The sequence below is a fragment of the Grampus griseus genome (genome assembly GCF_964374135.1).
Source record: "Grampus griseus genome assembly, chromosome: 8".
Lineage (NCBI taxonomy): Eukaryota > Metazoa > Chordata > Mammalia > Artiodactyla > Delphinidae > Grampus > Grampus griseus.
The window spans coordinates 30,307,168-30,330,555 of NC_139002.1; the positions used below are offsets into that span (position 1 = coordinate 30,307,168).

General features: G+C 35.8%; 1 protein-coding gene across 2 annotated transcripts in view; it reads right to left on the reverse strand.

Moving 5' to 3' along the window:
* Positions 1 to 23,388, reverse strand: part of DYNC2H1 (dynein cytoplasmic 2 heavy chain 1) — a gene marked incomplete at its 5' end in the record, with an annotated part of 370,982 nt that overhangs the window by 203,984 nt on the left and 143,610 nt on the right. The window contains 5 exons of one of the 2 annotated variants that reach the window (XM_082660861.1): positions 11,522 to 11,645; positions 13,208 to 13,306; positions 14,674 to 14,694; positions 19,964 to 20,073; positions 20,653 to 20,794. In XM_082660861.1, coding sequence (XP_082516987.1) covers positions 11,522 to 11,645; positions 13,208 to 13,306; positions 14,674 to 14,694; positions 19,964 to 20,073; positions 20,653 to 20,794 — 496 coding nt within the window. The remainder of the gene's footprint in view (positions 1 to 11,521; positions 11,646 to 13,207; positions 13,307 to 14,673; positions 14,695 to 19,963; positions 20,074 to 20,652; positions 20,795 to 23,388) is intronic. The other variant, XM_082660860.1, reaches the window with a different exon arrangement.

The window sequence follows — 23,388 nt, forward strand, 5'->3', positions numbered from 1 at the left end:
TGCTCCAGCAACTTGGGAACAGACCCCACCCCGTACAGAGCAGTGATGGCCACTGAGCAGAGAAAAAGCCCCAGCTACACCTGGCTCTGATCTAACAACTCCATCTCCAGCCTCCTACCAAGGTGATAGATGCCATCAAACCTGAGGAAAGACATGTTCTGTGTTCACATCAGATTCAGCTCTCCCACAAAAGCCACTGGGCACAAGCAGACTGTACCACACAAAGGCACCCATTAAAGACTGCAATAGGCAACAGTTTCACTAATTTCATAAAGACAGAGAAAGTTAAGCAAAATGAGCAGAGGAATTTGTCTCAATTGAAAGAGCAAGAGAAAATCCTTGAAAAAAACAACTAATGAGACAGAAATTAAAAATTTACCAGATTAGGAGTTCAATGCATTAGTAATAAAATATGCTAACCGAAGCAGGGAAAAGAATAGCTGAACACAGTGAGAATTTTAATAATGAACTAGAAAATATAAAAAAGAATTAGTTAGAATTGAAAAATACTGTAACTGAAATGGAAAACACAATAGAAGGATTAACAGCTGACTAGGGATACCCAAGTACAGAAAAGTGATCTGGAAGATAGAATAATGGAAATAACCAAATCAGGAAAGGAAGGGAAGAAGGGAGAAAAGGAAGGAAGGAAAGAAGGGAGGAAGGAAGGAAGAAAGGGAGGGAGAGAGGATGAAAGAAAGAAGAACAGTTTAAGGGATCTCTGGGACAACATCAGTTGTACCAACACTGCATTATATGGGTCCCAGAGGAGAAGAGAGAAAGAACGGGGTAGAAAATGTATTTGATGAAATTATAGCTGAAAACTTCATAAACCTGAAGAAGGAAACAGATATCCAGGTACAAGAAGTACAGAGGGTCCCAAACAAGATGAACTAAAAAGACACACACCAAGACATATCATAATTAAATCAGCAAAAGTTAAAGAGAAAATTCTAAAGGCAGCAAGAGAAAAATGAAGACTCTCATACAAGGGAACCTAAAGAAGGTTACCAACTCATATTTTTGCAGAAACTTTGCAGGCTAGAAGGGAATGGCATGATATACTCAAAGTGCTGAAAAGGAAAAACCTGCTAACCTACAATAGATATACAAAAATTAGAGAGAAAGAAACACAAGCATACCATGAAAGGAAATCATCAAACCACAAAGGAAGAATCTAAACGAAGAAAAAAACGAACAATAAAGAACTCAAAACTACCAGAAAACAGGTAACAAAATGGCAATAAGGACATACCTATCAATAATTACTTTAAATGTCAATGTAATAAATATTCCAATCAAAAGACATAGGGTGGGGTTTCCCTGGTGGCGCAGTGGTTGAGAGTCCGCCTGCTGATGCAGGGGACGCGGGTTCGTGCCCCGGTCCGGGAAGATCCCACATGCCGCGGAGCGGCTGGGCCCGTGAGCCATGGCCGTTGAGCCTGCACGTCCGGAGCCTGTGCTCCGCAACGGGAGAAGCCACAACAGTGAGAGGCCCGCGTACCACCAAAAAAAAAAAAAGACATAGGGTGGAATATTGGATTAAAAAAGACCCATCTATGTGTTGCTTATATACAATGGAATATTACTCAGCCAGAAAAAGGAATGAAACTGAGTTATCTGTAGTGAGGTGGATGGACCTAGAGTCTGTCATACAGAGTGAAGTAAGTCAGAAAGAGAAAAACAAATACCTTATGCTAACACATATATATGGAATCTAAAAAAATAAAAAATGGTCAGAAGAACCTAGGGGCAAGACAGGAATAAAGATGCAGACCTACTAGAGAATGGACTTGAGGATACGGGGAGGGGGAAGGGTAAGCTGGGACAAAGAGAGAGAGCGGCATGGACATATATACACTACCAAACGTAAGATAGCTAGCTAGTGGGAAGCAGCCGCATAGCACAGGGAGATCAGCTCAGTGCTTTGTGACCACCAAGAGGGGTGGGATAGGGAGGGTGGGAGGGAGGGAGATGCAAGAGGGAAGAGATATGGGGACATATGTATATGTATAACTGATTCACTCTGTTATAAAGCAGAAACTAACACACCATGGCAAAGCAATTATACTCCAATAAAGATGTTAAAAAAAAAACAGAAAATTAATTAATTAATTAATTAATTAAAAAGACCCATCTATGTGCTGCTTACAAGAGACTGACTTCAGAGCTAAAGACACACTAACTGAAAGTGAAGGGATGGAAAAGAGATTTCACGGAAATGGAAATAACAAGAAAGTAGAGGTAACAATACTCATATCAGACAAAGTAGACTTTAAAACAAAGTCTATGACAAAGAAGAGCATCATGTAATAATAAAAGGATCAACACAAGTACAGGATGTTACACTTGTTAACGTGTATGCACCTAATACAGGAACACCTAAATATATAAAGCAAATACTAAGAGACATAAAGGGAGAAATTGACGATAACAGAATAGGAGGAGCCTTTAACATACCACTTACATTAGTGGACAGATCATCCAGAAAGAAAATCAATAAGGAAACAGGGTCTTAAATGACACCACAGGCCAGTTGGACTTAATAGATATCTACAGGACATTCTACCCCCAAAGAGCAGAATACACATTCTTTTTAACTGCACATGAAATGTTCTCCAGGATTGACAATGTGCTAAGACACAAAACAAGTCTCAACAAATTTAAGAAGACAGAAATTATATCAGGCATTTTTTCTGACCACAACAGTATGAAACTAGAAATCAGTTACAGGAAGAAAACTGGGAAAAGCACAAATATGTGAGGAATAAACAACATGCTACTGAAAAACCAATGGGCCAGTGAAGAAATTAAAGAGGAAAACAGGAAATACATTGAGACAAAAGATAACGGAAACACAACTTTCCAAAATCTATGGGATGCAGCAAAAGCAGTTCTAAGAGAGAAGTTTACAGCAATGCAAGCCCACCTCAAGAAATAAGAAAAATCTCAAATAAACAACCTAACCTATCATCTAAAGGAATTAGGAAATGAAGAACAAATAAAGTCCAAAGTCAGCAGAAGGAAAGAAATAATAAATATTAGAAAGGAAATAAAATTAAAGAAATAAAATTAGAGACAAAAAAAATAGAAAAGGTCAATGAAAGCAAGAGCTTGTTTTTTGAAAAGACAAACAAAATAAATAAACCTTTAGCCAGGCTCATCAAAAGAGAGAAAATGCAAATAAACAAAAGAAGAAATGCAAGAGGAGAAATTACAGCCATTATCACAGAAATATAAAAAATAATAAAAGAATACTATGAACAGTTATATGCCAACAAAATAGAGAACCCAGAAGAAATGGACACATTTCTAGAAACATATAACCTGACAAGGAAGAAAGGGACCATCTGAACATACCAATTACTAACAGTGAAATTGAATTTGTAACAAAAAACCTCCCAGCAAATCCAGGACCCTCCAGCTTCACAAGGGAATTCTACCAAACACATAAAGAAGAGTTAATGCCTATCCTTCTCAAAGTATTCCAAAAAAGTGAAAAGGATGGAACACTCCCAAATTCATTCTATGAGGCCACCATTACCTGGATAACAAAACCAGACAAAGACACTACAACAAAAGAAAATTAAGGGCTAATATCTCTGATGAATATAGATGAAAAAATCCTCAACAAAATATTAGCAAACCAAACTCAATAAAAAATAAAAAGGATCATACACCATCATCAAGTGGGATTTATTCCAGGGATGCAAGGGTCAATACTCGCAAATCAATCAATGATACATCACATTAACAAAAGAAAGAATAAAAATAACATGATCATCTCAATAAACACAAAAAAAGCACTTGACAAAATTCAACATCCATTCGTGATAAAAACTCTCATCAAAGTGGGTTTACAGGGAGCATATCTAAACATAATAAAGGCCGTTTATGACAAACCCATGGCTAACATCATACTCAATGGTGAAAAGGTGAAAAGAAAGCCTTTCCTCTCAAATCAGCAATAAGAGAAGGATGCCCATCTCACCAATTCTATTCAACATAGTATTGGAAGTCCCAGATACAGTATTCAGACAAGAAAAAGAAATAAAGAGTATCCAAATTGGAAGGGAAAAGTAAAACTGCTACCATCTGCAGATGACATAAAACTATATAAACAAAACCCTAAAGTCTCCACCAAAAAACTGTTAGAACTAATAAATGAATTCAGTAAAGCTGAAGGACACAAGATTAACATACAGAAATCTGTTGCTTTTCTATACACTAACAATGAACTATGAGAAAGAGAAAGCAAGAAAACAATCCTGTTTAAAATCACATTAAAAAGAATAAAACACTGAGGAATAAACTTAACAAAGGACGTGAAAATCCTACTCTGAAAACTATAAAACATTTAAGAAGGAAACTGCAGCTGATACAAAGAAATGGAATGATATTCCAATGTCTTCAATTGGAAGAATTCATATTGTTAAAATATCCATAGCACCCAAAGCAATCTAAAGATTCAATGCAATCTCTATCAAAATACCCATGGCAGGGCTTCCCTGGTGGCGCAGTGGTTGAGAATCTGCCTGCCAATGCAGGGGACACGGGTTCAAGCCCTGGTCTGGGAAGATCCCACATGCCGCGGAGCAACTAGGCCCGTGAGCCACAGCTACTGAGCCTGCGCTCCACAACGAGAGGCCGCGATAGTGAGAGGCCTGCACACCGTGATGAAGAGTGGCCCCCGCTTGCTGCAACTAGAGAAAGCCCTCGCACAGAAACAAAGACCCAACACAGCCAAAAATAAATAAATTAAATAAATTTTAAAAAAATATCCATGACATTTTTCACACAACTAGAACAAATAATCCTAAAATTTATATGGAACAACAAAAGATCTCAAATTTCTAAAGTAATCTTGAGAAAAAAGAACAAAGCTGGAGGTATTATGCTCTCAGTCTTCAGAATATACTAGAAAGTAATCAAAATAGCATGATACTGGCAGAAAATCAGCCACACAGTTCAATGGAACAAAATAGAGAGCCTAGAAAGAAACCCATGCACTTATGGTCAATTAATCTACAACAAATGTGTCAAGAATACACAATGGAGGAAAGACAGTCTCTTCAATAAGCAATGCTGGAAAAACTGGACAGCTACATGTAAAAGAATAAAATTAGGACATTTTATCACACCATATATAAAGTAAATTCAAAACAGATTAAATGTAAGATCTAAAAAAATAAAACTCCTAAAAGAGAAGGCAGAATACTCTTTTAGATAAGTCATAGCAGTATTTTTTGGATCTGCCTCCACAGGCAAAAGGAAAAAAAGCAAAAATAAACAAATGAGACCTAATCAAACCTAAAAGCTTTTACACAGCAAAGGAAACCATTGACAACACAAAAAGACAACTACTGAACAGGAGAAAATATTTGCAAATGATATGATCAATAAGGGATTAATATCCAAAATATATAAACAGCTCATATAACTCAACATCAAAAAGCAAACAACCCGATTAAAAATTGGGCAGGAGACCTGAACAGACATTTTCCAAAGAAGAGATGCAGATGGCCAACAGGCACATGAAAAAATGCTAAACACTGTTATCGTCAGAGAAATACAATCAAAACCACAATGAGCTATCACCTCACGTCTGGCAGCATGGATATCATTTAAAAGACCACAAATAACAAATGGTGGCGAGGATGTAGAGAAAAGGAAACCCTAGTACACTGTTGGTGGGAATGTAAATTGGTACAGTCACTGTGGAAAACAGTATGGAGGCTACTCCAAAAACTAAATATAGAACTACCATATGATCCAGCAATTTTACTGCTGGGTAAACTTCCAAGGTAAACAAAAACACTAATTTGAAAAGTATATGTACTCCAATGTTCATAGCAGCATTATTTACAATAGCCAAGATACAGAAGCAACCTAAGTGTCCATTAATAGATGAATGGATAAAACAGATGTGGTATATATGTATATACCATATATATATATTAATATATATTGAAAATATATACATATACACACAATGAAATATTACTCAGTCATAAAAAGAAAGAAATTCTGCAATTTTCAGTAACATGGATGAACCTAGAGGGTATTATGCTTAGTGAAATAAGTCAGACAGAGAAAGACAAATACTCTATATTGCCACTTATATGTGGAATCTAAAAAATAAAAGAAGTCAAAGTATATAACAAAACAAACAGACTAACAGAAATCAAACTAGTGCTTACCAGTGGGGAGAGAGAAGGGGAGAAGGGGAAGACAGGGGTATGGTATTAAGAGATACAAACTACTATGTATAAAATAAATAAGCAACAAGGATATACTGTACAACAGGGGTCCCCAACCCCTGGGCCGTGGACTGGTACCACCTGAACCATCCCCTACACCCTATCCGTGGAAAAACTGTCTTCCATGAAACCAGTCCCTGGTGCCAAAAAGGTTGGGGACAGCTGCTGTACAGCACAGGGAAATACAGCCACTGTTTTTTAATAAATTTAAGCGAAGTATAATCCATAAAAACATTTAATCACTATGTGTACACCTGAAACTAATATAGTTTTGTAAATCAACTATACTTCAATTAAAAATTATTCAGTTAACTAATTAGTTAAAACATAAACTCAGTTTAAAGGGTCTCAGCTCGGGTATACCGGCAACTTACAATGAAAGATAGATCACCATGGGAAACTGCACCTTGTCTCAGTAAAAAGGTATTCAGAGATGCTTTTTATAGAAGATGGACTTAACACTGGGTGATTTCAGAATGGTTCAAAGAAAGTGCGGTTTTGCTGGGGAATGGATGCTATCAGAAAGACCAGACAATTCTGATTTGTATCAATAATTTTGTTGATATCTAGGAGGTGTCAGAAATGGTGTCAGACTAAGCTATATGGGTAAAAAAGCAGAAGTCACTCATAAGAGCAGGGAGAAGAGGATGTTTAGTTATCTTTGTGGCATGGAAGTGTCCTCGTTTTTGTGCGCTGACATGCTTATGGTCACAGAGTGACCTGCCTGGTTGATGGTGTTCTGTGAAATGGTTTATGTTCAACAGGAGAGCACCATGGTCAAGCTGTAGAGCCTGGCCAGCTTCCAGCCCATAGTAGTCAGGTGCTGCTTTTTTCTTCCTCATTTATGCAATGTACAAATACAAGTAAAACTTATCTGTTATAAGGCAGGAATGTGGTTATCCTTGTGGGGGACAGTGGTAAACAAAGGAGTTTGGAATGCTGAAAAAGTTCTGTATCTTGATCTGGGTGCTTACAGAAGTGTATTCCATTTGTAAAAATCATTAAGCTATACAATTGTAAGTGTATCTCAATAAAAAGTGAACATTAAGAAGTAACTGATTTTCTCTTGTAAGACTAGTCATGAAGAGGGGAGGGAAAGAACACTCTTGCCATCCTATACTATTTGATTGTGTAACCCATCAATGCATTATTCTGATATAACATTTTTAAAAATATTTCAAAATAAATGTTTTATTGTATAAAAAGACCCTTGGACATAAGTCCCTTACACTACTCTTAGAAAATATTACATGTAGAACTATAAAAGTCCAACACAGTCTTAACTGTATAAAGTCTTAATTTACATTGGAGTTAACCTACGATGGAGTTAATTTTGACTACATTTTTCTCCTGGGCACAAAATCTGTACTGTACTTTAGAGAACTGTGGAAACAGAATGATTAGGCACAAGTACAAGATTTGGTCTCACATTCTCTTTCCAGGGGAAGCCTCAACTTACATGGCTATTATTTTGGTTTCTGAGCCTGGATCAGTATTGAGTATATTTTGTTTCGATTTTTTTGGTTAACATATCTAATAGATTTGGAGCACCTGTATGTACAGATACATTAATTGGCTTTGTTTATTGTGATGCCTTGATGACTTCTTTAACAATTAGCCAAAGATACAGGCAAGATCTGCCTATAAAGTGTACCCAAATCCGGCCAATACTTATAGTTGAAAGAAATGCATCATGTTAGGAAGTGAAAAAGAAAGTTATTCTTTTTACACCAGGCAAGAGTGCTACACAATTTTATCTGTCTGGATTTCAAAATAAAAGTTGTTTGAACGTTTATTATGACCATGAAACTTAAACCAGGAAGTGGCCACCACTGCTTCCACAATGCTTGACACAGCGATGATTAAAAATATTTTGCTCACAGCAGATACTTGAACACTGCTAATGATTATTAATGATTTCTTTTTTACATTCCCCTGGGAAGAAGATGAAAATCAGTTCATCTCTTATATGCAGTATACCTTAACAGGTCCAAACTCTTCAGAAATATATTATCATCTGAATTAGAGAAATCCAAGTACCATGTGAACTGCCATATGGGTACAAACATTCCATCATATAGGTAACATCTTGGTAATGGTCTCCACTGATAAAATTGCTCACATTGTATTGTAAACCTTTCAAGCTTAACTAACTAAAAATGATGGGACTTACATGAAGATAAACAAAAAACCCAGCCACAAAAATAATCAAATCAACATTGCTCAAGGAAATATCCCACAGCCTATTAAGAATAAACTGCTGGCTTTATAGCCACTATATACAAAGAAAGAAAATCAACAACTGAATACCTTCTTCACTTTACTAGAAGCAGCATATTCCACACCTGAAGATTTTAGTACAACCTAATAATTTATCTGGTCAACAAACATGTGGCTAAGTTTGAATGGCAGCTCCTGTAAAAGCTGCAAGTGCCAACTCTGGAAGTAATCCAAGCAGTTGTAAACCAATCCTTGTCTTTGAGCCCTATATCTTTCAGATGCACAGAATTACAGATGTCTACAAAAAAATCTCACAGATAAGAAAATCCAATGGAATGCTACAGCCATCCACTATCCATAGGTAAAACTTTTGGCAACCTATAGCATGGAATATTCTGTACAATGAACTGGCTTCAAGTAGTGCTCTTGGCTATAAAGCATGTCACCCTGAAAATAACTGAAATATACCAGTACAGAGATTCATGGGTCAGAACTGGTGAGCTAGCTTAGGGTTTCTCAACCTCAGTACTACTGACAAATTGTACTGGAAAATTATTTGTTATGAGGAGATGCCCTGTACATTTTAAAGATATCCTTGGAATAGACGCACCAAGTTGTTACAACCAAAAATGTCTCCAGTCATTGCCAAATGTCCTCTGGGGGACAAAATCACTACCATTAGAGAACCACTGGTCTAGCTGTGTTCAGGCCATTAAGCTGCCTAGACTCAACTGGGGTACCAAAGACATACCTATATGGAGAACCACCCTCTAGAAACAGATACAGCAATTAATCACAAGGTTAATCTTTATGTTGCACATACATATGCCTGTATGAAGCAGTCGTGCCTAAAGTGAAGAATTTGGTCTAAAAGAGCCAATCAAGAATGTTTAGCTATCATCTCTACTATAACTCTCGAATCCATACTCAAACCCCAGATGGAAATGAAATAACTGTAAAGGATTAGAATGATTAATAAAAATAATTTTGACATCTATTGCTAGTAAAACTTAAACTATTTGCCAACTACACTAGCCTCTCCTCCAGCAACTTCTACATAGATAGCTGGTCAAGCAGTCTTCAGCTATTTGACAGTTGCAAACTTCTACATCTAACTTCTGCCTTGGCTGAGCTACTAGGAACACAGGAAACAGAAAATTTAAAACAATGAGACTTTGACGAAGAATTGTACCTTGCTCTTCTTTTTGATCAATACATATTTGAGGGGATTTTTGAACTGCATAAATTTGAGGAGGAGAAGTACATTCTATTCCTATTACTTGTGCCTGTTTTGACATCACTATGTAGAAAGCAGTTCGTGTTGCTTAGATTAAGAACACTGGGACGTAAATGAACTTGGACACAGGCTTTGTTTTACCTCTTTCTAGGACAACCATCCTCTGTCCCCACAGGAAATGTATGACGACAAATGGCTATTCATGAGGAACTCAAAACTGCAGAAAAGGACAATCTGAAGTATACTCAAAGGGGATAACAGACTTCAACTGATGTGACGTGAACATATGCGACTCTGGACTGAAGGTGGAAAAAGTAAGGTAGGGGCAGAGGTAATGCTCTTTTTCTCAATGAAGTGAACAGAAATTAACAAATTGACCCAAACAGCCCTGAACAACTATCTGGAATAGTGTTTCACTGTGTGAACAAATCATGATGTAGAATATTATCATTTTTTACCAGATCCAATTTTAGGGGACCTTGTCAAACTCCATTCTCAGAAAATGCAGCAGATATGGCTAAAACCTAATACCAATAAGAGCTCATCGAGATATATTTAAAGAGCGCTCAAGGGTCAGCATACAGACTAAAGGGAGTCAAATCCAGATGATCCTAAAGGTTCATTTCCACCCCCTTTAAGATAGCATAGCAAGAGGTAGCTCAACAGATCTGAATTAGCTCCAGGAAAGAACAGACTGAGACCAGAGACTGAACCCCAGGAAGTAAGTCCAGGTTATATTGGCAACAGTCCCACTACTAGGGTTCTTTCCATAACATATCAATCACTGCTAGGCTAAGCATACCTATTTGTGGGATAACAGGTGATCAGTAAATAGTACATTCTTTGCTATTTCTCTGCTATTTCTCTTTCTCTATTTCTCCCCAGTAACTCCAATTTTCTAAACTTTGTGGTGCTAGCAAAGTGTGTGGTGTAAGTAAGTGTATGTACTTATATATAAGTACATGTCTATGACATTTTGCACAACAAGCTCTTACATAACTTTTCTAATATCAAAGTCTGGGTTAGGTACCTGCACAGAAAGGAGGTAACATAACAGTCCTAAGACCAGTATCCTTAGAGAGGCCTGCTTGCAAGGTTGGCCCATAACCATTATATGGGAATTTGGATTTTGTTAAGGTTCTCACCATTCCCAGAATAGGTAAGAGTGGCTCACTGTGCTTAAGCTATTTGTTCAAACAATACGGTTTACGCTGAACACCTGCCTTCCTTTGGGGAGTCTGGAATTTTGCTACCTGCTAGACAGAGTGTGCTTACATAATAAGCCCCAATAAAAACTCTGGACACTGAGTCTCTAATAAGCTTCCTTGGTAGACAACTTTCATACGTGTTGTCACAACTCAGCCCTGGGGGAATTAGCACATTCTGTGTGACTCCAATGAAAGAAGACTCTTGGAAGCTTGCACCTAGGTTCTTGACTCCTGACTTCACCCTATGTGCCTTTTCTCTTTACTGACTTTGCTTTGCAACCTTTCCCTGCAATAAATCTAAGCCATGAGTGCTGAATCCCTTGAGTCTTTCTGGTAAAATATTGTTCCTGGGAATGGTGCGGGAGACCCTAACATGGTGCCTCTTTTACAAAGGCACTTTAAACTTTTACAAAGGCAAGTAAAAAACTTGCTGTTACTATTATATTCTGATGACATTACTATAATACAGTCCCCAAAAAGTTTTCCTCTCTTTAGATTCACTGAAAAGACCAAAAATGTCAAAGTTAGTTAATGAAGTTAATTATTTTGGATTTAAAAAGTAGTTACTCTCTGGAAACTGTCAAATATTCATTTACCTTGAGCAACCAGATCTCGTCTCAATAATGGATAAAGAACAGGTTCTATACCATCCATTTCTTGTATAATAAGGGTTTTCCCAAAACGTACTGCCAACTCAAGAGCTGTGATAAAGTTACTATCCTAAGAGAATAAATAAGAATACATATGAATTCCTTTATTACCTTAGCTTTACAAAAGTCCTTACAGATAATGAATGAAGCTATTAACAGCAATAACACAAATATGTTAAAATTAATATGTATGTTAACAATACAAATTATTCATGATTGCTTTTCCAGTTATAAGTACTTGGTGATGAGTCAATTTAGTTGAATAAATTATCAAATAAATTCATAAATAATTTAAATAGACATATTAGAAAAAAAGGATTTTTACATTAACAATAAAAAAGCCTTTTAAAATTTTCTACTATGATTTCAAATTGATGCAGAAATTTTCAAATTCTACATGCAATAAGTTACTCATCCAAGTATTAATAAAAACTACTTTGGGGGCTTCCCTGGTGGCGCAGTGGTTGAGAGTCCGCTTGCCGATGCAGGGGACATGGGTTCGTGCCCCAGTCCGGGAAGATCCCACATGCCACGGAGCGGCTGGGCCCGTGAGCCATGGCCACTGAGACTGTGCGTCCGGAGCCTGTGCTCCGCAACAGGAGAGGCCACAACAGTGAGAGGCCCATGTACCACGGGAAAAAAAAAAAAAAATAGAAAACAACTACTTTGGTTGTATTCAATATCACATTGAATGGAAGAAGAAAGACAAGACGATGAATTCTAGTAAACTTACCTTGATGTGATAGTTCTAATTACTGTAAAAAGAATCTTTAGATAAAATTCTATAACCATTCAAGAATTTTTAGGCTTTCTGGCTAGGTAAAGAGTCATTTTAAATACCACTCTAAGCCTCCAACTGTGGTTAAAAAAATTTTAAATATTTGGATAATAATTATTAAGATCTCCTACTACAACCGTAAGTGGCATTAAATATTTTATATATTATATAAAGATATTACAATTATTCTTAAACACAAGTGAGTTAGATATCCCCATTTTGTAAGTGAAGAACATTTTAAAGAGTTAATTTTTCAAGCACCTGAAGCATATCTACAAAAATTAATCATACACTAGGCCTTCCCCGATAAAAAAAAAAAAAACTGACCAAAAATAATTTCTTTGGTGAGATAAACATGACAGTGAAAAGTCACTACACAAAACACGATGGTTACATTTCATTGACCAACTGTCAAATCTTTGTACACAACAAAGATGCTCATTGATGAGTTACAGGAACAGGAAATTAAAAAGTCAAGGAGGTTTTCCTAATTCTCCAAACTAAGTAACTTACTTCTATAGCATCCTATACTTGTCTTTAATCATAATTTAGTGTAAATGCTTATTTGTTTAGTGTAAGTAATTACTTAATTTTCATCTCCATGAGGGCAGGAATTACTCACTTATAAATTCCCAGGGCTTAGATCAACACCTTGCATATAGAAGCAATCAAACAAATATTCTTATTCCTTTTTACAAATTAGAAGACTAAAGCTAAGAAAGCTACATTTCCTTCCCAGGACCCATACCAGGTAAGTTATAAGACTCAGTTTTGAATCTATGTTTTCTGATTATAGTTCTTTTCACCACAAGATACCATTACTAGTTGGTATCTAAATTATAAGTAATACACACCTGCTGGTTAATAACTTCCAAACGTGAGTCTTTCAAATGTGTCTTTAACCATTCTGTAGCTTGGGAAGAAGGGTCTACCAGAAATGGGCAAACTCGACTCTAATTAAAAAAAAAAAAGATTATAAGCTTTCATTAAATGAAAATAATTTCCTAAAAATTATTAATCAATTAATGAGTTTTTCTCTCAGGCTTTAGAGAACACAAATATACAACTACAATGAGGAAATAAGGGTACAGTTTTTAGCGGCACCAGAGGTTACATTAATCAATTTTACCAGTAATTAATACTAGGTAATTAAATTTAACCACAGTAAAGTGAATATAGTCTTATTTACTACACAATAACACAGAAAATGTATATTAACAATACAGTAAGCAGGAGTTCTAGTCCTAAGTTGATGCCATTTGTACCTCTCTTTTTGGTTTTAAAATACACAGCCAAGTCATTCCCTAACTTTAGATATTCTTTGGTTGAATAAACCATAGAGGCCTTACAAGAGAAGTATGAGCTAATCATAAAAGTATCGTTGAAATAATTAGCAATAAAATTATTTCTATTTTAAGACTAATTTCTCTAAAGTACTACATAGTTAATATTACAAAAGGAGTATCCTAGAAGAGAAAATTACATAAGATGATAGGTTAAGATCTAACAAACTAGGAACTAAACTCATTACAGAACGCCTTGCACTAATTAAACTCTGAAACAGAAAATTAGAAACCTGGCATTGTGCCCTATACATACAATGCCATTTAGCAAATTAAAGGAAGCCAATTATACATTTATACATCTGATCAATTTAAATAGATGTAAATATATTTAAATAAATTTTAAACCATCTAATAGTCATTGTTACCTAGCAAATTAGATTTAAATAACAGCTGACCTTATTTTTCTTAAATTTTCACATTTATTTGAAAAATGTAATGCAGTTGTGTGCTATAGGGATAAAATAACACATGAAAGTCACAGTGAAGTGAAGACTTAGAACTGGGGTAGATCTAATAAGAACATGGATGTTATCTTAGTGGCATACCAAGAGGGAGAGGGATGGTGGGAATCACATGCCCTGGGGATTAACAGCATTTTATCAGAAATGCTGTTTAAAATTGCCAGCACATGGTGATAATAAAGAGCTGACTGACTTTAAAACAGCTTTATTATTGTTTTAAAACTCTCTCTAGACAATGCGGCCTCTTTTTACCTGCACCCAGAATGGACCACTCCCACCACAGCTCCACAGTGCTACCCCACTGTATGATCTTCCCCCAGCATCTATTTCTGGAGGCATCCAGAAATAGCAAAATAATATGGCTAGCAAATAGCTTCTTAAGTATTACCGAAGTATTACACCTAGGTTTTAGATCTCATTTTATGCTAGCATTCAATAGCAAACATTCCACAAGTAAACTAGATTTTGCCTAACCACAAAAATAACTATTTTAAATTTTAAAAAAGTTCTTACCCATGATTTTAAACCAATGATCTGATGCAGTTAAAAAGAGAATAAGATAATGTTTCAAAAAATCATGTTTTTAGCATAGAAAATATGCTTAAGAATTTCAAAGAAGGGCTTCGCTTGTGGCGCAGTGTTTGAGAGTCCCCCTGCCGATGCATGGGACACGGGTTCGTGCCCCGGTCCGGGAAGATCCCACATGCCGCGGAGCGGCTAGGCCCGTGAGCCATGGCCGCTGAGCCTGCGCGTCCGGAGCCTGTGCTCCGCAATGGGAGAGGCCATAACAGTGAGAGGCCCGCGTATCGCAACAAAAAAAAAAAAAAAAAAAAGGAATTTCAAAGAATACTTACAAGTTTGTGTTCATCTTATTTATACTCCTCCAGAGATTTAGAGAAGACCTCTGAGGTATATTTTAGGTCTGTGTTCCATGATTAAATGTGGTAAAATTCTACATTTAACAAATTATAGTAGATCTAAAAATAGTGAGCTTTCATTCATTCATGCTAATCATTCATCTACCATATGTTGAATAATGATTATAATAAGACAACACGAGAGATACAAAAATTAATAAGATACATTCCCTTACCTTCATTGGTCACACATCTAATAAAGAAGCAAAAAAACGAAAATTTTTTCAATCAAAAAGGACACAAAATTCTATAGGTGGATCACAGGCAGAGTTAGGAGAAGCTGCTAGGAAGCAATTCAAGTCAAACTAGGTCAAAAAAAAATAGGACTTGGCCTGGCAAAGAAGTAAAAAAAGCAAATTAGGCCAAAACAACAGCCTGATTGAGAGAAGAATGAAAAGCTGGGAGTATCTGGAAAACTACCAGTAGTTTGGCATAGTTGGAATAAAAAGTATAGACAAAGATGATGCATATAAAATGGCAGGAGTAATCAGAGGTCTTTCTGATCATGAAGAGCATTTTATGCCATGTTTAAGGATAATGAAATTTTTATACTGCAGGTAGTGGGTAGTCACTGAAATATATTAATCAAGGAACTGTGATGATCAGATTAACATTTTAGGAGGATCACTCCAAAATAAAGGAACTGATACAGGGGCAGGGGACCAACTGCTATAATAATGTATTTATCCAGGTACAACATGATGAAGGCCTAAGTGAAGCCACTGGCAGTAGATGTGGTTAGAAGAGAATGAATTCATGACACATTTGAGAAGTAGATTTGACAAGACTTGCTGAATAACTAACTGAATGTAAAAGTAAAGAGACATAGTAAGAATGAGTTGCAGATTTGCAGTTTGCATTACTGGACCAAGACTGTGACATCTCCAGTGTTAGGAAATAAAAGAGAAGCAGGTTATAGGGAGTGGGTGAGGAAGAGAAACAATTATTAAAGTACATAGCTACCTTTGCCTAGCATGCATGCCCCACTCAATGCATTTCTCATGGGATTATCAATCATCTAGCACTGCACACAAGAGATGAGCAGGTGACCCAAACTAACCAATCAGAATCTTTCTGGGGAAGTAACAAATACTGGAAAGGAAGGGAAGAGATATCTTTAGTCTGAGAACATAAATTGTGATAATGGTAAACCTGGAGTCGCCAATGTCTATCCTTAACACAGGGTAGAAAGAACCTATCCAAGAATAAATCCATCTCTTAAGATGGAGAGAGAGAGAGATGTCCTGGTAACACCATTCGAATCCTGAAGCTAGTCCCAATCTTCTGAACACCTCAGTTATTTAAAAGCATAAGTTGCTTTTTTTAAGGAAAAAAAAAAAAGTACTAAAGTTGGCCACTAAAAGATTCTTGACTAAAAGTTTTTTTAAAAAATGATTAAAGACAGAGCTTGAGCTACCTACAAAGCTCCAGGTAACAATATCTAACAGGAAATTAGAACAACAGAGCTCAAAACAGAGGTCAAAGGCTAGAGACACATGATATCTATTGGCAAAAAAAAAATGATTAGGTAGTGGACATTTTTGAAAGCGATTATTTTTTTTCTTCCAGTTTTACTGATATAACTGACACACAACACTGTGTAAGTTAAGGTGTATAGCATAATGATCTGACTTACATACATCATGAAATGATTATCACAGTAAGTTTAGGGTACGTCCATCATCTCATACAGGTACAAAATTAGAGAAATAGAAAAAAATTTATTTTTCCTTGTCATGAGAATTCTTAGGATTTGCTCTCTAAGCAACTTTCATATATAACATACAGCAGTGTTAATTATATTTATCATGTTGTACATACATCCTTAGTGCTTACTTATCTTATAACTGGAAGTTTGGACTTTTTGACTTTCATCCAATAAGAAAAAGACTATTTTTCAAACATCTATAAAACTCTATAATTTTATTTTTATTTTTAATAACCACAAGTGGGATAAGAGTAGAAACATTTTGTAAATAAAACTAAAGCTCATCTTTTGATAAGATAAGGAGAATTATATTAACAGGAATAACATAAAATAAATAAGTTAAAACATATACAGAAAAACACATATCTTGGAGAGGCAGCCTTATAGCATAGACTGCCTAGATGGCACTGTTTGAATCTTGGCTCTACCTCTTGACAGCTCTGTGACCCTGAACAAGAAACTTAATCCTTTTGTATCTCAACTTCCTTATCTACAAAAAGGGATAATACATGTACCTACTAAATAGGGTTGATTTGAAAATTAAATGAGTTAAGAGTTTAAGTGCTTTACTTGTATTAATTCTTAAATAATAATATATGAAAAACATAGTAAGTACATTTAAGTGTTGATTATTGTTATGCATTTGGGATTTAATGAAAAAATGTTTTCCCTATGCAATTTACCTTTACAATTTTATGTTCTTTAGACTAATAGCAAATTAGTTTGCATTTCCTCAGCATACACTAAATGGCAGGAAAGGAAAAAAAAAATCTCAGAAATTGAGTGGTATAAAGAAAACTAATTTGACACTGAACTGTCCATAAACAATAAAAAAAAACATACCTAGTACATCTTCACAAGAAAAATTTATAATACTGTGAAATTTAAACCAAGAAAAATTTACAAGACTGTGAAATTTAAATTAATCATATTTTTCCATCTTCTTTCTGGATGCTTTCACTCACACCTCTCCATAGTGTCTCATACTCTCCATTTATCCCCTGAGTTCCACAATATTACAAAGATCATACAATTATCTTCCAAACAAGGACACGTTTGAGAGTAAAGAAAAAATTATTATTAATCACATCAGGAGAACAGGTGTACATCATAGTCCAAGCAATCCAGGACATCACGGTCAAGATTTTCCCCTGCTCCTCAAGGACATAGGTCATATGAGCTTTCTGTGGCAGATAATTATTTGACTATTTCCTCACCCAGATAACACATGTTCTTCAACAGTTAGCTTAAACCAAATATGAGAATTCCAAGCATCTTTTGTTGTAAGACAAGGAATAATTTTGGACATAAAAGGCTATCCTTAGCACCAATAAGGGATTGAGCGACTATAGCCCTTGAATCTGGGAAATCCCGCACTGAATCTCTGAAAAACTTTATTGTAGTTAATGAGGAGACATGCTATATCTCTGAATCAAAAATACATTTAATTCATCACACCTAGTCATTTTTTTCTCAGGGAAGACTCCCAGAAACCCAATTTGTACATATTTAGACATCTAACTTCATATCACATGGTAATGTTAATGAGTAGATGTTATAGACTTGTTGTATCCAACCACACACGCAACTACAACAGTTTATTCTAAATCTAGTCCACCTTAGAATTAAGATAAAATGTTAACCATAATGGAAAATTCATTTCAACAAAATGACTAATTACTCTAACAAGTTTGTGCAAATGGTTTTGTTTTGTCATATAAATGCATATGTGTCTGTAAGAAACTTGGCAATATTAAATACAAAGTAAACTAAGCTTGTCATTAAAATTAATTTCAAAGACAATATCCCCCAAATTCATCATGAAAGACAATTTAATTCAGAATACAAAAGTAAATATTTTCAATTACTATTAACAGTAAAAAATAAAAATTATTGTGATATATTTTTCCTAAAAGCCTCTGATTTGTTATGGAATAAAAAAGAAAAATTCTTAAACTAGTATTTTTTTTTTTAATCTGCAAACAATTGCTTTCTTGGAGTACTGAAAAAAGGAGTGACTATGAAACCTTGGGAAAGGAATAACAAATATGATAAAAAGTACTAGGTTGTAATGAATTTATTTACATACACATTTAGAGTTCCAGATTTGTAATTCTAGTGTGAAAAATAATAATAAAAATGTTTAAAAAATAAAATTAAAGTTTAAGCCAAATCAAATTAAAAGAAGGCAAAATTGTGTAATCTTTGTTCAACGACTTCTATGCTAGTAAGACACCAATGTATAGAGTCAAAGCATAGTCAGCTGATTAACAGGTCAAATCAAACAGAATAAATTATCCAGGAATGAACAGGGACCACAATTCATACTCACAATATGAATCATATAATAATACAGCTTACACTACCTAAGGAGAAGCATTTAATGTTTATATTTTCTTTGAGATGTGGAGTTATGAGATGAAGAAATGGTGTGTGGACAGAGAGAAGGGTTGTAGAGAGGAAAGAAAACACTGGTAATATAGAGTATAAACTGTTGAGATAAAAAGAACAGAAAAAACAAAACATATTTTCAAGGGAGAAATGTTATCTTCCAAATCCTGTATCAGAAAGGTAAACTAAAGTAATGGTAAAAAAAATCAAACTTCATACAAAGAAATGATTTGCTTGTATACAAGATTTTGAATTTGGTTTTCACACTCACTGCTAATTAAGGTATAATTGTTTCAACTTTAAATAATTACTTTTTGGAAACATATACTATGTAAAAGAACAATTTTCCAAAATATGCACATGGTTATCTTTAACTTATAACCCAAAACTCATCCATCTTCACTTTCCATAACTTTGTAAAACAAAATGAAATAAAAGTATAAAATTTTTATTTTTAAAATATACTCTAGATGAAAGAACTATATAACCAAATGAATCAAGTATCCCTAAAACATTTCTATTATTATCAGGAAGTTCAATTTAAAATATTTTGCCATCAAAATGATACCATTTTTATTTATACTTTTGTATTAAGGTAAAAAATAAATTACACTGAAAATTTTAGAGATGCTACCTGAATCACAAATGGATTTTTATTAGCAAAATATTTTTTACTTTTACTTAACTAAGACTAACTGTGAAAGCCTAAGGATTTGAAGAAGGTAGTTCATGGAGCAAGCTTCAAAAAAAAACATTTCTAATGAGAAGATTAAAGTAGATTAATTACCTGCAAGATAACAAGAGCATTTTCTATGGAAAGGTCATCTGATGGTAGGCCTTCACTTTTCCAAATTAACTGTTCACTTTCAGTACAAAGAAACCTCCTCAGATCAAATTCTGAAAAAATTAAGATATCAATAATACTTTGCTACAATAATCTTATGCTTGATAAAAGAAAGGGAATAAAATTATTTATAATATACTCAAACAAAAGTCCCATGATCATTCTTAATACACAATCCATTCTTCTGCATTTAGAATCAGAAACTAAAGAGAAAAAAAGTTTTAAAAAGTGCAAAGGAATGAAACTCAAATTATATTTCTTCTATCAAATGAATATTTCACAACTATAATAATTTGCGAAAACCACAAAATTCACAAAGAATTTTGGAATTCCTACATCTCATCTTACCATAGGAAATTAGTGTAAAAATTAATAAAATGTTTAACTGCATTCATACAACATCAAAATAATTCAGTGGTGTCAGTTTCAAAAAGAGATTTTATGGGTAGAAGAGTCATTATAATAAAGCGATTCTCAGAACATCTGTAGAATTTAGCAAATCTAAAGTAGCTATGGTATCCTTTAACTTACAGAAAATTTTCCCCATTTAAAAAAAAGTAAAATGACAAAAATCAAAAGATGTGCTTTTTAGTATACTGAAATTTCAAATTTATGAATAACTAAATACAAACTTTCAAGACCAGCTGACTTGGTCCATTCTACCAAACAGGTTTTTCTCAGACCCTCAGGAGCAGCAGAAAGATATGTAATAAATGCAGCAGCTAGCTGAGCTCTTTTAGGAAGAGTAGCTAATTCCTCTGTTATCTCTGTAACCTGGAAAAAAAAGGAGAGAGAGAGCAACATATGGATATGTTCTAAGATAGAAAAAAAATATTGATAGCTTCACAAATTGAAGTTCTGACTATAGAAAAAATCATTTATTGGTTTAAAGTAATAACATGTCTGAACAAAATTGTCGAAATGTAAAAATACCAACAAGACCTCAGACCTTGCTGTGATATTAAAACAATGTATAAAATCCCAACATATCTGTAAAGAAGAATATATTTTGTCATTGAAATTTCCTAATAATTCTAATAAACACTGTGAATTAGCATCACTTTGAAAAACATGATTTAGATACACAGAGTATGAGCAAAGGTAAAAAACAAAAACTAAGCATGGAGACTCTTTAATTAGAAGCATAGTGTGGCTAATGCATAAGCCTGAGCAGAAAGAGTACCAAAATAGGAATAATGAAAAGAGAAACACAGAATTGACTGGAAGGAGGAAGATTTGAAAGTCTTCCCATGCCATGCAAAGTAGCTTCAGTTTTAACCTGCGGTAATAATGAGCCACTGAAAGTGTTTAAACAGAGCAGTGAGTGATGTAATGAGACTGGGTTTTAGAAAGATAATTCAGCTGACAAATAAGAATCAACTAATTAAAGGGTCAGATAGGAGAAAGACAAGTCAGGAGAATTCAGGTGAAAAAAGAAAAAGAAGAGAATTAAGGAGGGAAGACAACTATGAGGGATATTTGCAAAGGGATACAAATTAATAGAAGGAGTCTAAGATAATCCACATATTTTTAGTTTTGATGCCTATAAGAAAGATGCCTTATGAGACATAGGAAATAAAAGAGATTTCATATGAGAAAAGAAAATAAGTTAATTTAGACATGTATTTGAGTTCCGGAGACAGCTGAATGCCAATATCTAAGGTATAGTTACAAATATGAATTTAAAAGTCAGCAGATTAGAAACATAGCTCTGGTCAGCATCATCATTTGGGTGATATTCTTAAGACTGGATGAGAATTCCTAGAATATCTGCAGAGAAAGGAGCTGAGGAAGAGAATACTGAGGGGGCAATCGACATTACTGGATAAGCAGATGAGGAGGATCCAGCAAAGGCAGGAATCTAACTGCTTAAAACAAAAACAAAAACAAAATCAAAACAAATGAACAGAAACAAGAGACAACACTTTAACAAAGTTGAAATAAGAGAGAATCTCAAACACAAATAAATAGCTGACAGTGTCAAATCCTAAGAGGACTGTCTTGGTAAAGGTAAGTCCAAACAAGGCTCTAAACAGTACTAAATTTTCCACAACTCATTTTTACCACTACCTTTTCCTAACTAAAAGAGGAATAGGATGCTTTGTCTAAAATCCATTCATATAGAGATATTTTGCTTAAAGACTAATTCACGGCAGAGCTTCAAGATGGCGGGGGAGTAAGACGTGGAGATCACCTTCACCCCACAAATACATCAGAAATACATCTACATGTGGAACAACTCCTACAGAACACCTACTGAACGCTGGTAGAAGACCTCAGACTTTCTAAAAGGCAAAAAACTCCCCATGTACCTGGGTAGGGCAAAAGAAAAAAGAAAAAACAGAGACAAAAGAATAGGGATGGGACCTGCACCAGTGGGAGGGAGCTGTGAAGTCAGAAAAATTTCCACGCACTAGGAAGCCCCTTCACTGGTGGAGACAGGGGGTGGTGGGGGGGAAGCTTCAGAGTCATGGAGGAGAGTGCAGCAACAAGGGTGCGGAGGGCAAAGTGGAGAGATTCCCGCACAGAGGATCAGTGCCGACCAGCACTCACCAGTCTGAGAGGCTTGTCTGCTCACCCACAGGGACAGGTGGGGGCTGGGAGTGGAGATTCGGGTTTCAGAGGTCAGATCCCAGGGAGGGGACTTGGGTTGGCTGTGTGAACACAGCCGGCAGGGGGCTAGTGCGCCTCAGCTAGACGGGAGGCAGTCCGGTAAAATGTCTGGAACTGCGTAAGAGGCAAGACACCACTGTTTCGTAGTGTGCAAGGAGACGGGATTCAGAGCACCATGTAAATGAGCTCCAGAGACAGGCGCAAACCGTGGCTATCAGCGCAGACACCAGAGATGGGCATGAGACACTAAGGTTGCTGCTGCCGCCACCAAGAAGCCTGCGTGCAAGCACAGGTCACTATCCACACCTCCCCTCCCGGCAGCCTGTGCAGCCCACCACTGCCAGGGTCCTGTGATCCAGGAACAACTTCCCCAGGAGAACACATGGCATGCCTCAGGCTGTTGCAACAAAATGCTGACCTCTGCCGCTGTAGGTTCAACCCGCACTCCGTACCCCTACTTCCCCCTGGCTTGAGTAAGCCATAGACCCCTAATACGCTGCTGCTTTAATCCTGTCCCGTCTGGGCAGGGAACAGATGCCCTCAGGCGACCTACAAGCAGAGGCAGGGCCAAATCCAAAGCTGAACCCCAGAAGCTGGGCGAACAAAGAAGAAAAAGGGAAATCTCTCCATGAAGCCTCAGGAGCAGCGGATTAAAACTCCACAGTCAACTTGACGTACCCTGCATCTTTGGAAAACCTGAATATACAATGAAACATCCCAAAACTGAGGCAGTGGACTTTGGGAGTAACTGCAGA